This window comes from Mesocricetus auratus, unplaced genomic scaffold (assembly GCF_017639785.1).
Source record: "Mesocricetus auratus isolate SY011 unplaced genomic scaffold, BCM_Maur_2.0 Super-Scaffold_100013, whole genome shotgun sequence".
NCBI classification, from domain to species: domain Eukaryota; kingdom Metazoa; phylum Chordata; class Mammalia; order Rodentia; family Cricetidae; genus Mesocricetus; species Mesocricetus auratus.
The window spans coordinates 2,439,408-2,455,970 of record NW_024429196.1 but is presented as its reverse complement, the minus strand read 5'-3'; the positions used below and the strand labels follow the sequence as shown (position 1 = coordinate 2,455,970).

At 43.7% G+C, this 16,563-nt stretch overlaps 1 protein-coding gene across 1 annotated transcript in view; it reads left to right on the top strand.

Annotated features, from left to right (window-relative positions):
* Itgb1 (integrin subunit beta 1) overlaps window positions 1-2,921 on the top strand; it is a 46,802-nt gene extending 43,881 nt beyond the window's left edge. The window contains exon 16 of the mRNA XM_040755275.1: window positions 1,766-2,921. Within this exon, the coding sequence (XP_040611209.1) occupies window positions 1,766-1,831 (66 nt within the window). The 3' untranslated portion in view covers window positions 1,832-2,921. The remainder of the gene's footprint in view (window positions 1-1,765) is intronic.
* The last annotated feature ends 13,642 nt before the right edge of the window (window positions 2,922-16,563 follow it).

Here is a 16,563-nt window from a genome sequence, read left to right as displayed (position 1 = left end):
AAGATAATTTCCCACAGACATGGCCAGAGACCTGTCTACCATGTGATGTTAGATGTCATTAAATTGACAGTTGACATTAACCATCTATTTCGATTTGCAGTCTGTTGCTGTGATAAACCCTGTGACCCAAAGCACTTTAGAGAAACCAAAGAGTTACAGGTTATATCCATCAAGGAAAGCCAAGCTGGAGCTCAGCAGGAACCTGGAGACAGGAGCTGAAGCAAAGACCACCAGAGAAATTCTTACTGCTGTGTTCTGGCATACTTTCCCTGGCTTGCTCAGCACCTTTCTTAGACCGCTCAGGCCTACCAGTGGGCTGGCCCCTCCTACACTAATTTGAAATCATGAAAATGTCTCAAAGACATGCCCACAGACCAGTATGATGGAGTCAATTCCTTGACTAAAGTTCCCCTCTCCCAAGGAGACCTTAGTTTGTGTCAAGTTGACAAAACTAACCAGCTTCCTAGTACAGAGCCTCTGTGCTCAGAAAAGTCATGTTATGAGGAGTGGGACTGAGTGACCAGATGTGTGGTCCTTTTCTGACTGTATTCACACAGCTGCTGCCTTCTTGGTAGATGCTGATCTTGCTCTCAGGACTTAGCCTACACTGCCTTCCCCTCTTGTCTCTGCCATTTCCAGCACCTCAAAACATATTTTATGTATGTTGCATGAACTGTATGTATCTGCTTAGATGGTGAACTCTTTGCTCTATACCTTGGCTTTGTGGATATTTTTGTTTTTCAATAATTTATTTGTAGTCCCTCCCTCTTTTTTTTTTTTTTTTTTTTTTTTTTTTTGAGACAGGGTTTCTCTTGTGTAGCCCTGGCTGTCCTGGAATTCACTCTGTAGACCAGGCTGGCCTCAAACTCACAAGATCTACCTGCCTCTGTCTCCTAAGTGCTTGGATTAAAGGTGTGCACCACCACTGCCTGGCTATAGTCAGTTTCTTTATGAAAGTATTTCAAAGCTTCTCATGGTAATCTTCCTTTCTAGTACTGTTCTCATGTTATGTATATAATTCTATTTTGAACTCTGTCAAATCACCTTATTTCATATCTTCACAATACCATATACTGTGCTCTCCTCAAGGAAGAGCTGTGATTGTATAATTACGAATGCTGTTGTTATGCTTAAAACACCACAGTCAGCATATTTTTCAGTCTTGAGAAATGTTTGTGGCTTTGAGTCACTTGCTGAATTCTCAGCAGTCCTGTCTTAAGACTAGAACTGTGATCAGCATCACCCTTAGGCTATTGAAGAATAATGATTTAATGAAGAATGTAATTAGTTAACATTCTAAGCATATTTTTGCAGTGCCTTGGGTGACACTGGCAGACATACCCAGAACACTAAATCAGTCAGTTCTGTAGAAGATCCCGGGAGCATAGCCCCTCCCCTGGGGACAAAGCCAGCTACCCCATTTTATTATTAAGCACTCTTATGCATTAGGGTGTGTGAGTAAGGTCCACAGTGCTTCTATAAGTTGGGTACCAGACTGTCAGAGGAGCCTCTGATGGCAGCTATGGAGGCCTTTTGTGAGGTAGCCTCCAGGGATGATGGACTGGAGTCAGAGCACAACATTCTAATAGCCCGAGACTCCTGGGACTACGGTGTGCTCTCACTGCTTTGTCAGACGTTGTCTTTGCCATCTAAACACCATGGCACTGGACATTGGAAGTGACTTCTTAAGAAAACTGCAGCTTTTAATCTTGTTTTAGAACACTGTGATTTTCAGAGAGTAACTGGTGATTTTTGTTTGTTTTAGGGTGAAAATCCTATTTACAAGAGTGCCGTGACAACTGTGGTCAATCCGAAGTATGAGGGAAAGTGAATCCTACTCAGGCCGATTTTGCAACACCGAGCTCACAGCAGCATCGTCTTAGTCACATAGGGTAGCTTTGGGGCTCTGTGGCCAGGGGTTTGTTCACATGCAGGTTTGGGAAATGTACAGTATGTATAATTTTTAATTTTTTATTATTTTGAAAATAATGTTATAATCCATGCCAGGGACTGACGGAAGACTTGAGAAAGGATCTTTATCCTTGTCAGCTGAGGTCACAGTGTGCCTTGTTAACCCTTCCTCCCGGATCAGTGGAGTCAAGCTCTTACTGGATTAAGTGACACTGCTAGGGTGAGTGAGGGCAGAGTTGAAGCAGCAGCATCACATCACACGCGTCTGCATGGAGAGACGCCACGGTTGGTTACAGAGTTCAGGGTACAGCCTGGCTGCCGGCTCCGGACTGCTTCAGCCTGCTGCCTGCTCACTGGACACGCCCAATGGTGCATCAGAAAGACAAGTGTGCTGACAGTTTCCAGTTAAAGTAATTTTGACACAGTTGATTTACAGAGACCATTGGGAAAATTCAGAGAGGTGGAAGGAAAACTTAGCTTTAAAACCTGTGTGCCATTGTGAGTTACTTGATCCCGTAACTCTTATGCCTTCTCTTTATAAATCCAACTTGGATACAAGTCCTGGGAACTTCTCTGCTAAAGAGTCCCTGACTTAGCACTATTCACATAAAGGCCATAATTTTCATACCATTTGCTGAGCGGCAACCTTTTAATGAGTTTATTTTACTGTTTTTTGTTTAATTCCTGGTGCTCTTTTGTCACCTCCTGATCTCTTCATGTGTCTGTTTGCAATTTGGGGTTAAGACTTTTTATCATTACTTTTCCATTTACTTGGCTGTACATTTGCCTTTTTCACAAACACTCTAAGCTGCCCTGCTGCTTGCAGGGCTACAGGGCCTGGGCAGGGCTCCTCAGCAGCGATTCAACCACTGTGCGCCTTCTGAACGCGCCTTCCCTACTGCGCTTGCTCTGTCTCACACTAGCCACAATCTTGTTTTAAGTGCCTTTTAATTTTGACAATGCTATTAACTGAAGTTATTTATTAAAATAAAAAGGCCTAAAATACTTAAGTGGTTTGTTTTGGCTCTATATTTTTTTGTTTTGTGTAGTTATATGTTAAAGATATTGAGAGGAAATGTGTCTCAATCCTCTTAATATGCCAAAGTGATTCATTTAGACATGGGGAGTGGGCAGTAGAACAGATTGTAGTTATGGCCCCCTGCGTTGGGAGATGTCTTATTCTTATATTAAGCAGAACTTCGCCATCTTAGACTACTACATGTTTAGGAGAGTGGTGAGATTTTTGTTCTTAGGTAGAACTAGGGAAATCTTACTTTCATTTGGTTAGTTTATTTTTATGGGTTGGCAAGATGGCTTAGTGGGAAAGAGCTCCTGCCAAGCAGACTGCTGAGCTGAAGTCAGGCCTTAGAACCCATGCAGGGTGAAGTAGAGAGACAACCCACAGACTTGCCATCTGACTGCCACACATGTGCTGTGACATGTGTCCCCCACCCCAAATGCACACACAACAGTAATTTAACATACAACAGATGTCAGGACGATGTGAGGAAGGAGATGGTTACAAGTTTCCACCATGGTCCACTGAGGGGTTAGGGGTAAAGGCACTTGCTGCCTAGCCCAATGACCTGAGCTGCATTCCCAGGACCCAAGAGGTAAAAGCAGAGTGTGGAATTCTAAAAGTTGTCCTCTGTCTCATGCATGTACTCATGAGTACACACGTGTGTACTCACAAATGCACCCCTCTAGCACACAACAAATTAATGTAACTTTAAAATACTTCTAACATGCTGGGCGTTGGTGGCACACGCTTTTAATCCCAGCACTCGGAGGCAGAGGCAGGCAGATCTCTGTGAGTTCGAGGCCAGCCTGGTCTACAGAGCAGCCTCCAAAACAATACAGAGAAACCCTGTCTCAAAAAAACAAAAACAAAACAAACAAACAAAGACAACTTCTAACACACTGGCTATTTATAGGTGGTATTCTTTTCATTTATTTCTCTTAAATATGATCCCTAGTTTTGACTAAAACAAATTTGATGGTAGAATTTACATTCTTGCTAGTTTGTAAGATCCATGAGGAAGGTCTTTACCTTATCCATATCTTGCCCTGTATTGCCTCAGTGGATCCTGTGTTCTGCTGTTCACACCCCTGCTCACTCTAGCTAAGTTCCTTTTTCTTTTCTAGAATGTAGCTCTTTATACCATAAGAATGAAATTTGTTTTGTATAGCACTCCCCCCATCATACACATATTGGTTTTTAAGGATGAAATGGTGACTTTTTACATTTTGTATTACATCTAATAGGAAAAATTTTTTTCTGACTATAGAGATTCTGTTGGTTGCAAACTGGATGGATTGTTTATTTCATAGGCTGTATGCAAGAAGATTGATGTTTGTATCATTTTAGGCTTGGAATAGACAATTTTTAAATATATTTTGTATACACACTGCATATTGAGACACAGAGAACTTTGACGGTAAGGTAATTCTTATTGCAATAACATACCACCCCCCCAGATAGGGTTTCTCTGTGTAACAGCCCTGACTGTCCTGAAACTTCACTGTGTAGACAGACCAGGCTGGCTTTGAACTCACATGGATCTGCCTGCCTCTGCCTCCCAAGTGCTGGAGTTAAAGGTGTGAGCCACCACCGCTTGGCGGCATTAACACATTTTAAGTCTCGATGTAAAATTTAAAAATTACTAAATAGTAAGGCTCAACTTATTCAAAAGTCCACTCATATTTTCAAATTTTGCTATCCCTTTGCTGAGTGTTACTTCGTGAATTTCTTTGCGATAGAAGGCTAGGTAAAGCATTAAGTGACAAGGACAGTTCATAGCTGTATAGTGAGACTGACACCTGTGGGACGGTCTTGATTGGTGAGTTTGAGGATGGGGACGGACTCTCCAAAATACGAGGTAGCTGGTGCCTGAGGAATGACAGCTGAATGAGACTGTACACAGCGCATGCACACACACACGGAGTTGTTCTACTAATGTTTGTAGCAAGTCTGTTCATAATGGCCAGTGACAGGAAACAACCCAAATGTTCGTCCATGAGGAACAAAGTGTCTAGACAGTGGAGAACGGCTTGTAGGAAAGAGTGAACTACACATGCAACAGGATGGATTAATCTAAAAATACCATCTAGGTCACAGAGTCAGACACAAAAAGTTTTATATGTGATTCGTTGACAAAGAAAGGACAAGCCTCATCCATAGTGACCATACTTGGGCCAAGGGCAGAGAACACAGGCACTGGGATGGCAGGTTCTGTGTCTTTGAGGTAGAAATCCATAGTGTACATTTACCTGAAATTAGAGTTACTTGTTTAATGAATTTTATTGTTAGTAAATTGACATCAGTTGATTAGAAGAGTTGTCTGTGTGTTCACTGTGGCGTGAGCTCAGTCATTGGAACACTTCTTAGTTACACTGACACCCTTCAGTGTACTCCATACTCCACTGTTGCGACTTGCAATGACCTCTTTATGCTGACATCCTCCAGTGACTATCCCAGCGGAAGTGTGGAGGGAGACTCAGCAGTTAGTGATAATAACACGGAAACATTCTGAGTGAAAACAACTTGCAACAAGTGAAAGAAGACTGAGAGCTTCACGTGTGGAGAGCTGAATGCTATTTCTTCACTGAGAGCTTCACGTGTGGAGAGCTGAATGCTATTTCTTCTTGGAAGAGTGGCGTTCGTACTTTGGACATATCTGCTCCTGTGGATGTTTTAAAGTGTGCGATGATGGCAGAGGGCTGAGGCATTTCACAGTTGGGCTATCAGTTGTCCAGTGTCCGGAGGTGGACCAGAGTTTCTGGTCTCAGGATCGTGATGAATAAAGAGACAGGGCAAAAGAGAGGCAGACAAGTGAAGTGTGGCCAGGCGGGGACTCAAAATGGGTTGTCTATTAGCATTTTAGAGTTCCTGAGCTCATTGTTAGTGTTTCTTGAAAAGCCTGCTTGCTCTGAGCTGGTTCCTATTGGTTCTGTCAGGATAGATAGACATTTGCTTTTACTTGGGCCTGTAACCCTGAAACTGCCTGGAGATTAGGGCTGCCTTCCTCTTGTTGGCAGCTTCCCAGCAAATGAGCCAAAGGTCGTTCTTTGAGTATATTGAAGTCAACTGAACACCAAAAGAGGCAGAAATGGATGAAACGTGGGGGCAGGGGTAAGGGTGGAAAACAGGGACATGTTAGAATTGTTTTCTAACCAGTAGTTACTCTGTCAGTGAGTTAAGCTCCTTAAAAGGTAGAGGTTGACTGGGCATTGGTGATGCATGCCTTTAATCCCAGCACTGGGGAGGCAGAGGCAGGTGGATCTCTGTGAGTTCGAGACCAGCCTGGTCTACCAAGTGAATTCCAGGACAGCCTCCAAAACAATACAGAGAAACCCTGCCTTGAAAAACCAAAAAGAAAAAAAAAAGATTGTCAGGACTAATAAAAATAAAAACACAGTCTATAGCAAAGTACGTGCTTTTGCAAGATTCACTTCAGATCAAAAGACACAGATGAAAGGAAAAGGATAGACAACCAAGAATGGCTGTGCTAACACTAGATAAAATAGGCTCTGAGGGTAAAGAGTAAAGTGAGAGATACAACACACAGTGAAGACTAGGCCAGTTCAAGAGGACTTAACAATTGTGAATACATGCATCAAACAACAGCTCTCAGGTATAAGCACCAGCAACTGAGACCTTAGGAATGGACAGAAAAATGACATAGGTGAAGAAACGGACTAAGCAATGCTACACCAAACTAGATTATAGTCAACAGCAGCTGAACATGCTTACAAAAAGCAAATGTCAAAACTGAGATGACTGTTAGCTTGATTGCGGTAGTATGTAGATAATGTGTCTCTACATCAAAACCTGTAGTGCACCTTAACTATGTACATTTTTCTTTTTCCATTGTCTTAGTTAGGGTTTCTAATTGCTGTGAAGAGACACCATGACAACTCTTATAAAGGAAAGCATTTAATTGGGTGGCTTACAGTTTCGGAGGTTTAGTCCGTTATCATCATGGTGGGACATGGTGGCCTGCAGGCAGACATGGTGCCGGAGGAGGAGTTAGATCTTGATCTTGTAGATAACAGGAAGTGGTCTGAGACATTGGACGTGGCTTGAGCATATATGAGACCTCAAAGCCCACTCCTACAGTAACACACTTCCTCCAACAAAGCTGCACCTCCCAAAAGCACCACTTCCTATGAGCTTATGGGGACCAGTTACAGTCAAACTACCACATGAGCCATACCTCACCAAAGATTAAATGAGAAGGAAAAACTAAAATTGGGTTGTACTTAATAGGATGCACTGAGACTCTCTGATTCTTTGTCATACTAAAAAACAAAAACAAAAACAAAACAAAAACCAACTTTGAATTATTTATTTTTCATTCATGGAGTGGAACATGTGTGTGTGTGTGTGTGTGCATGTGCACTTGTGTCACAGTACACCTGTGGAGGTCAGAGGACAACTTGATGGTGATGTTTATCTCCTACCTTGTGTTGGGGACTGAATTCAGGTTGCCAGGCTTACATGCCATGCACCTTTACTCAGTGAGCTGCCGAGCTGCCTTGGGCCACAGTTTTTCCTAAGAATACTCCTTATAATGGACTTGTGCATGAAAGTTTGCTTACTTCCTTCAGGTCTGGTCATTTTCTTGTATGTCAGTGCTCACCTCCGCTGAGCCTTCCTCTGTCTTTCAATGTTATCAACAGTCTCAAATATCTTCCTTTCAGGGCTTCAGAGATGGTTACCATACGACCCAGGCTCAGTTTCCAGAACCCACATGGTGCCTCACAAAAACCACTCTAGTTCAGGGAATACAATTCTCTCTTCCGACCTTTGGATACCAGGCATACATGTAGTGCATAATGTAAACTAAACCTTTGAAGAAAATAAAATTATCTTCTTTAATTCTATTCCTTTTCACACTACAGCTATTAAAAAGAAACCCAATGATTATGCCCTAAACAATCAAACACTTTCCTCATTAAATCCCATCCACACTTTCTGGTTATATGTTTCAACTTAGCTGGACTGCTAAGCACAACAGACATAATCAAAAAACAAACTTCAAAAGAAACACCTATTTATGAGAAAAACTTGACACCAGTTTTTTTAGTGCTTTCTCAGTCCATGAGTATTGGCCCAGAAAAAAAAATCTTGAGACAATATCAAAAAAGTATTGTTCATTTGCAAATTGACTATAAATAGGAATTATCCCTCTATAGTGAGCATATTTTATGAGATCGTATTTATCTGGGACACGTACATTCCCTTTTGTATACAAAATAAAAGGGGCTGTGGCCCAGGATTAAAAACTTCCCTGTTTGTCAGGTATGGTGGCACACATCTGTAATACTAGTACAGGAGTGACTGAGGTAGATGGCTAACTGGGTTGGAGACTGGCCTAATCTATATAGTGAGACAAAACAACAAAAAACCACTGTAGCCACAACTTGCCTGCTGATTTCTGCCTATCTGTTTTCCTAGCAGGAACTCAGTTGGAACTAGTCTTAATGACACTTAGAACATTCTTGTGGTAAGGTCTGTGATGCTTTTCCCCACAGCCTCCTTGAACCTACCTTAGACATTTAAAAAATGTCAAACATACCCTCCAGGAAGCTGACAAAATTGAACTCTTGCAGACACTCTTGATGCCCATTCTGTCCTTAACACCTCTGTTTACCCTCCACACCTTCTCAATAAACATGTACAGCCAATTCCTTCCAAAATGTCATAAACCCAACTCCTAAGTGGTTTTTCAAGTGGGCAAGGATGTAGGGATTCAGGAGCCAGCTTCTGCCTTGAAGACCACCTGAGTGGTGGAGGGGAACCTGGGAACATTCCATCCAGCAGGAAACAGCTAGGTACTGAGTTTGATGCTCACTAATTAATCCCTTGACCCTTCTTCATTCATCTCTTTTCCTATAAGATGATTCCTGCTTTTCTTTACATAACATCCAGAGATATTAGAGCACTCACACCTTCCCCCCTCCTTTAGCCACTGTAAGCACTGTGAGAACACACACAGCTTCCCCTGCTGCCTGGTATCTAAGGCAGCCTGTGGTCTCATCTTAGAGGTAACACTATCAAAGCTCTACTCCAATGACCCAAGAGTAACCATGCAACGAGTGTGAGTCACATGTGTCCCTCTCCCCTATCTGTCACACAGCACAAGTTATATATTAACCAAGGTTGCTTCCTCCAGGTGCAAGACCTCCCCTTTCCTTTAGAAACTTCAAAGTTGATACCTTGCATTGTCTGAAGGGCTGAATCCTTTTCAAGTAGATCAATGCTGTTATTTGGGAACAGTAATTACCTAGGGCCAGGCTGCCTGCTTGGCAGACTTATGCACTTCCTGATAGAGAACTAGGACTTAATAGTGGCAGTTACCCATTCTTTTCCCTTGGTGCAGGCGTGTTCTTGGAGGAATGGGGCTTAACTAGCACAACCCTAGTGAACAAATCTTCAGAAATACATATTCTCAGCAAACATAAACTTCAATTTGATAGAGCAGCAAACTTCTCCTACAGTTTCTAAGAACTCTGGTTAGTATACCGCTCAGCCTTGAGCACTTCTTCAGTCCAATTCTACTCCGTGTAATTTCGTATTTCTAGATCTTTAGAACACTAGTTTATCACTCTCGTTTCTCCTATCAGAATAATAAGTAGCTAAGACTAACTTGCTTGTTTGTTTTTCGAGACAAGGTTTCTCTGTAGCTTTAGAGCTTGCTCTGGAACTTGCTATGTAGATCAGGCTGGCCTCGAATTCAGAGATCCACCTGCCTCTGCCTCTGCCTCTGCCTCAGGAGTGTTGAGATTAAAGGTTTGCACTAAGACCAACTTTTAAAAAATTTTTAAATAGCTTGTTTTACATGTCAATCCCAGTTCCCTCTCCCTCCCCTCCTCCCGCACCCCCCATCCCTCCCCCAGCCTCCCACCCTATTGCCAATTCCTTCCATATAGGGGATATCTAGAGTCTGTCATTTCTCTCAGGGCAGGGTCCAGGCACTCCCCTAAGAGTCCAGGCTGAGAGAGCATCCCTCTTTGTGTTATGGACACATGATGTCTGTTAGTATTCCAGGGATAGACACTGATCCACTGCTCAGGGCCCCATAGGTTGCCCAGGCCTCCTCACTGACACTCACATTCGGGGGGTATGGATCAGTCCCATGCTGGCTTCCCCGCTGTCAGTCTGAGGTCCAAGAGCTCTCCCCTGTTCAGATCAGCTTAAGACCAACTTTTAAATAAAGCAACATATGTGTCACCCCCCTGGGCACAAGGCACAATGCGAGCTGTACCATTAAACATCGAATAGAATACCACCAATTGATGACCAATTTCAGTGGTCCATTGGTACCATATTGAAGTAGCCAGTGAATCACTGGATGGAGCAACACTCAGGAAGGACAGAGTAGGGCAGCTTCAAGGGCACAAGAGTCGTCAAGATGAGCACATGCCTCCAGCAGCTCATGCCGTGCAGTTTGCCTGGGCACTTGTGTGGAGGAGGAATAAGTCCGTCGCCGGCTGTGGAGTTCGAGGTTCTGCCGGCTGAGCCTTTGCTTCAGGTCTCCTGATGGACAGTTGATCCACGAGGAAGGAACCCACCTTGAGACTTAGGCACAGGCTGCGTGGGCACTGATGTCCTGATAAGGAGATGCTCCAGGGTGGAGGCCTAATCTTGGGTGTGATCAGTAATGGGGGGAGGGAAGCCTAGGAACCTTTCCCAGGTCAGCAACAAAGGAACAGGGACGCCAAGGTAGGAACAAATCCACCCAGGAAACAAATCAGAGACTAAGAACGACCAGTGGGAATTTCTTTGCTAATAATTGTGATGGTGGCATTGTTCCGTAGATTGGGTTGAAAAAAGCGGGATGCATAAAATCAAACTGGGTCTCTTCAGTCTAGTATACCAATAAAAACCATCCCTCACGGATTAAAGCAATATTAAAGTCTGCTGCCAACTCTTTTCTCTTAAAAAAAAAATTAGCAGGCGGTTGGTGGCGCACGCCTTTAATCCCAGCACTCAGGAAGCAGAGGCAGGCGGATATCTGTGAGTTCGAAGCTAGCTTGGTCTGCGGAGCAAGTTCCAGGACAGCCTCCAAAGCCACAGAGAAACCCTGTCTTGAAAAACCCAAAAAACAAACAAACAAACAAACAAACAAAAAAAGATTTTAAGTGTTTTCCCTGCGTGCAAATGTGTCAGATACACACAAATGCCAGGAGAGGGCGCCAGATCACCATGGAAATGGAGTAACAGTGCCATCTGCACTGTCAGGTATAGCATCATACATTTTTCCCTCCCTTTTCCTTCACTTCCCCTTTGTTCATCCCATTTTCCTTGATTTGTTCCACATTTTCTTTTGGTCCTTTGTGTTTCTTGAAGACAGTTGTTTTAACTTCTGTGTTTATCAGGTTCACCATCTGTGTTTTTAATTTTTTCCTTTCAGTGGGTTGCATAATTATGCATCCTTGTGTATGTATGTGTGTGTGTGTGTGTGTGTGTGTGTGTGGTGTATGCTTTTCAATATATGTGTGTAGGTGTGCACTGGTGTTCGTGAGGAGGCTAGAGGATGATATTGGCTGTTTTCAGATATCACAATCTGTTTTATTCCCTTAAGACAAGGTCTCTCACAGAATCTAAAGCGTGCCATTGTTTTTATAGCTAGCCTGGTGCACGGCCTCCCAGCAAATCCTCCTGTTTCTACTCCCATGCCCCAAGCATGATACTGCCTAGCTTTTTAACATAGGATCGAACTCAGATCCTTGTGACTTACCCACTCAGTCACCTGCCAAACCTTTCTTTTAACCTTTAGATTTTTTTTTTAATTGGAGAGTGGGCATTGAAACTACACGTCATAGTGGTGACCTGAATCCCTTCCGGTTGCAGATGTTGGTTTGGGTTGATTTAATTGTGCAGCCTGTTACTGTGGTGGGAAATCAGCCTGAGGGGGGAGTTTATGCAAGATCAGAGGCAGTGAGCAGCCATCCTAGCATAGGTCCCCAGTAGCAGAAGGACGGGGTCCACACTGGCCTTCTTGGCCCCTGTAAGTGGTGTGCGGCATGCTGTAGGAGCACGGGTGCTGGTTGAGTAGAGCTGAAGTCAGCTGTAATTATTGTTTATCCTGCCAGTGCTGCCCTGGAAAAGGCAAGCCTTCTCCTCTACTCTGGAGTTTCAAAGCCGGCATCACGTCCAGGGATGACTGCCCCCTAGTGGGGACGGCTGTGCTTGCCGCTCCTCCATCCTCCAGAATCTTTTGTTATCTTTGTTAGTCTCACTGGGCTCACAGGCCTGGCTTCCGTCAATTGTTATACTCCAGCCTTTGACATATTTGAGCAGCAATTTTAAAGTGCTTAGTGATGCTGGTGCCAAGTTTTTTTGGGGGGGGAAGAGTTCCAGGGACTAATTTCATTCCTTTGAGTGGAACATTTTCCCTCCCCCCTTTATGTGCATGCCTGGGGTCTTCATGTGGATATTGGTTATTTGGGGCCAGGGAGCTAGTTCAGCTGGCCAGATGCTTGCCTTGTATTTGATCCTCAAACAAAGATAAAAAAGCTGCATGTCCTGGAATGTGCCTGCAGTCTGTAATCCCAGCACCAGAGAGGCAGACATAGGCAGAACCTTGGGACCCACTGTTCACCTGGCCTTGCCAACTTTAAAGCCCATGAGATACTCTGTCCCACAAAACAAGGTGGATAGAGCCTGAAAAATGTCACCTGGGGTTGAACTCTGGTCTCTAAATGCATGTCTGTACAGGTACGTGTGTGGGCACGCATGTACGCACACACAAATGCATGTACAAATGCACACATGCAAGCATGCCAAAAGCGCAAAACAAAACCCCACATCCTAATGGGCATGTGTGAGAGCAAACTCTCATCCAGTTGTGACACCATGTGGAGACCCACACCTTTAATCCCAGCACTCCAGAGGCAGAAGCAGGTAGATCTGAGTTTGAGGGAGTTCCATGACAGCCAAGGCTACGCAGAGAAACACTGTCTCAAGACAAACAAACAAACAAACAAAAGCAAAACCCTCAGAAACTAACCAAAAAACCCCAAACAAAGAAAAAAACCCCAAACAAACAAAAGAACCACCAACTAAATAAGAAAAAACAAAAGAAAAAACCTTGTGTTTTTAAGCTTAGCCTGGTATGAAAGCTGAAGGTTATCCCAGGTCTCTCTAGGGATGTGATGAATCACATACACTCTCTTGTCCTTGGGTTTCTCTCGAATACACTTATTCATTAAGCTCTCAAAGTGTCTGGCTCCAGTCCCTTTGGGACCTTCCATGATCTATTTCATCCATGTGCCTGTGATTTCCTTCCCAGATGTCTCCAGTGAGCTCCCCTCTCCTCCCTGGCCCCCCGAGACACACTGCTGCTCTCTGATCTCACTTCTCTGTGACCCACAGTTTTGGGTTAGAGAGGATGGAAAGCAGTTCCTCTGGGAGCCATCAACTGGTTGAATGTTCCAAATATTTCTGACCCCATTTGGGACACTCACTCCTAAACACTCCAGGCCTCAGTGATATAAGGAAATGCAAAAGTGGCATGGAATTTCCCAACACATTGAATATCGTCGTTTCCTTCTAAGATAAAACATCTTACCACTTATTCTTTGAGAATTTGCATTTGCATACAATGTGTTTTGAGCATATTGGACCCCTCCCCTTCCCATGTTCTCTCCAATTCTCGCTGGATCCCTCTACTATGTGCTCTTAGCCCTTCATCTCCTTTTTCTTAGTATGTTCTTGGTTGGGGCACACTAGACACGGGTAACCTACTACGCATGGGTCCTTTCTGGGTGCACACTTACCTGGTCATTGCAGATCTCTGACTAGTTTCCAGAGCTCACAGTTTTTACAACTATCTCTCTCAGAAAACAGGGGCCTGATCTTCCTAGCCCAGCACTTTCTGATGTCCTTCCTCAAAATCAATGCAAACTTTATCCTTCTGTGTCAAGCACTAGACTCAGTCACGGGAGGGACCCCCAGGGACTCCTTGCTTTACTTCTTTCAAGACTGTTGCCGTAAGTTGGTACCTGATAGCATGGCCCTATGCTCTGGCGTTTTCTCCCTTCCTCCAGACCTGAGGGCAATAAGGCTTCCCTGTGCTGGTGATAAAGACTCTAAATGCGAACAATTACCAGGTGTCTAGAACCCAGTTTCTATATAACAGCACAGCCTATTTCCCTGTTCAGGCTCTTTCTTGTAGCTGTCTGATCTATGTGTAACTCATTTTTTCCGCTTCATTGTAACTTCATCAGTATGTGTAACTTACAAGACTACAGAGCTTGACTTCTCAACTGAGAGAGTTCTTACCACAGAGAACGTGAGGTCCCCGATTGGACACTAAAGCAAACACTGGAAGATCATCTGTCAAGTGTCATACAGTGAAAGAAATATTACTCAGCACAGAACTGTACTTCACACCTAAGGTGTTCTTAGTCATACCTTGAAATCCAGGGTTTTTAAAGACATGCATAGTAGGATGGTGGATAAGGAGGGGTAAAATGTCATCCTTTACTCAAGCCTGGCATCTTCCAAGATGAGACTATGATACTGAAGGAATACATGTGTACATTTTGCTTTAAAACTCATCTGGGTTCCACTGAGAGGCACCAAAATACATGATGAACTGTTTTGAATCAGGCAGTAGGGACTTTAATATAATAAGCTCCTATAATAACATGAAAGAATTAAGTCTAAATGCAAAGACTTAAAAATGTATTGACTTTTGTTCACTGATGCTGTAGTCTCTTAGCAAACCTTCTAAAGGTGTACTTGATGTCTGGTGTGGGAGACATCACTGTGATTCTAGAACCTGGGGGATCTGAGGCAGCACAGTCCACAGCCACATACAGTGAGATGTCTCAAAAAACAAAAATGAAACAGTATGAGACAAGAGACACAGTTGTGGATAGTGACGATGATCACCCAGCGGCGGGAGCCATGTGACTTCTTTGGGAAACATGACCTGAGAACAGCACGAATGGCTGTCCTTGCAGCAAGGCCCTGAGACCTTGGCCCACTTGGCAAAGACCCATGGGCAGTTCGCTGCATAAATACGGGCATGACCCTGGGAGCATATATGCTACGTACTCTCCATGCTTTTGCTATACAAGCCATATTGCTGGCTGTCTTTAGTTTCATTCTCTCAGTCACAGATAAAATAGCTATTGCAAAAGGAAAACTTTCCCCTGATGACTCTTCTCTGAGTGAGCCAGAGCGAATGCTGCTAGAAAAATATACAGTGGACCTGATTCAGCCCCCAAACTAAAGCCTTTGATAGTTCAAGTGTGACCATGAATTCAGGCTTTTAAAGAACAGGATGCTGTCTTTCCAATACACCCTGTAACCAGCCTGAAGGAATCACAATAGTTCATGAAGTTTTTCGTTTGGTTGGTTTTTTTCTTTTTGCATAACTGGAGAAATGCTAATAAATGATATCAGGAGTTAATGGGAGCAGTCTAGAACAGGGGAAGAAGTAGAATCATAGAAACCCAGTTATCTCATTTCTAATAACTGTGCCAATACCCTAAGAAGTTAAAAGAGATAAGACGACAGCTGGAGTTTCTGTCCCACTAGGTCCCACCACCTTTCAGCCCCAAATAAGCACACAGAGACATATTAATTATTAAACCATCTGGCTGACTGCTAGGCTTCTTAATGGCTAGCTCTCTCTTAATTATTAATCCATTTCTACTTAACTTTGTATTGTCATGAGGCTGTGGCTTACCCGTAATCTGGCATGTTATTCCTTTGACAGCATGCCATCTCTCCGTGGCAGCTTCTCCCTGATGTCCTCTCCCTAGCCTTCTCCTCCTGGTCTGGTAGCCCTGCCTGTGCTTCCTACCTGGCTACTGGCTAACCAGTGTTTTATTCATCAGTCAATAGAAGAAACATGTTCAGAAGGACTCCCTCCCCATCAATAGAAATAAGAACAAGGGATAAACATGGCCAACTATTAAGAGTAAGTTTCCAAGTTACACTACTTATAGAATAAAAGAAAAAAACCTGGCATATCTCCAGAGGTGATATAGTGGCACAGAATATAGAATGGCGTGGTCCAGCTTTGGCTGGTGAGGTGATTGTGAGAACCGAGACCCTATCAGATGCAAATACATTAACCACTAGAGACAAAATTGTCTCTTACCCTGCATGACGCCATAACCACAAATGCTGCCAATTGGGCACAGTATTCTACCTGTAGGTGTGCCTTGTTAGAAAACTTCCATTGTGGCTTGTGACACTGCTTATGCTTCTAACATTAGAGCTACAGATCAACTAGGTAATGGTGACTGGTGGGAAAGTTGGGGGACGGAAGGGGAAAGCAGCAAGGAACAAACTGATAATTCTTGTAACCTTTTTTAGAAACGTAAGGAAGCAAAACTGGCTGTATCAAGGATCTAGGAATGGTAGCCAAAGTAGTCATCAGTCTCTTTATAGGGGAAGGGCATCAAAGGCAGCCTCTCCACCACTGCCTAGATTCTTAGTTGGAGCCATCCCTGTGGATCCCCTACCATTTCTTCTGTGCCAGACCTCTCTCCAAACCTGTACTGGCTCCCTTTATCGAGGCATCTCCTTTCTTGCCCTCCCCTATTCCTCCCCAGTAGCTGATCAAAGCAGAAACAGGTACCCACAGCTGAGCACAGAGCCATACTACTGGAATCCAGTTGCAG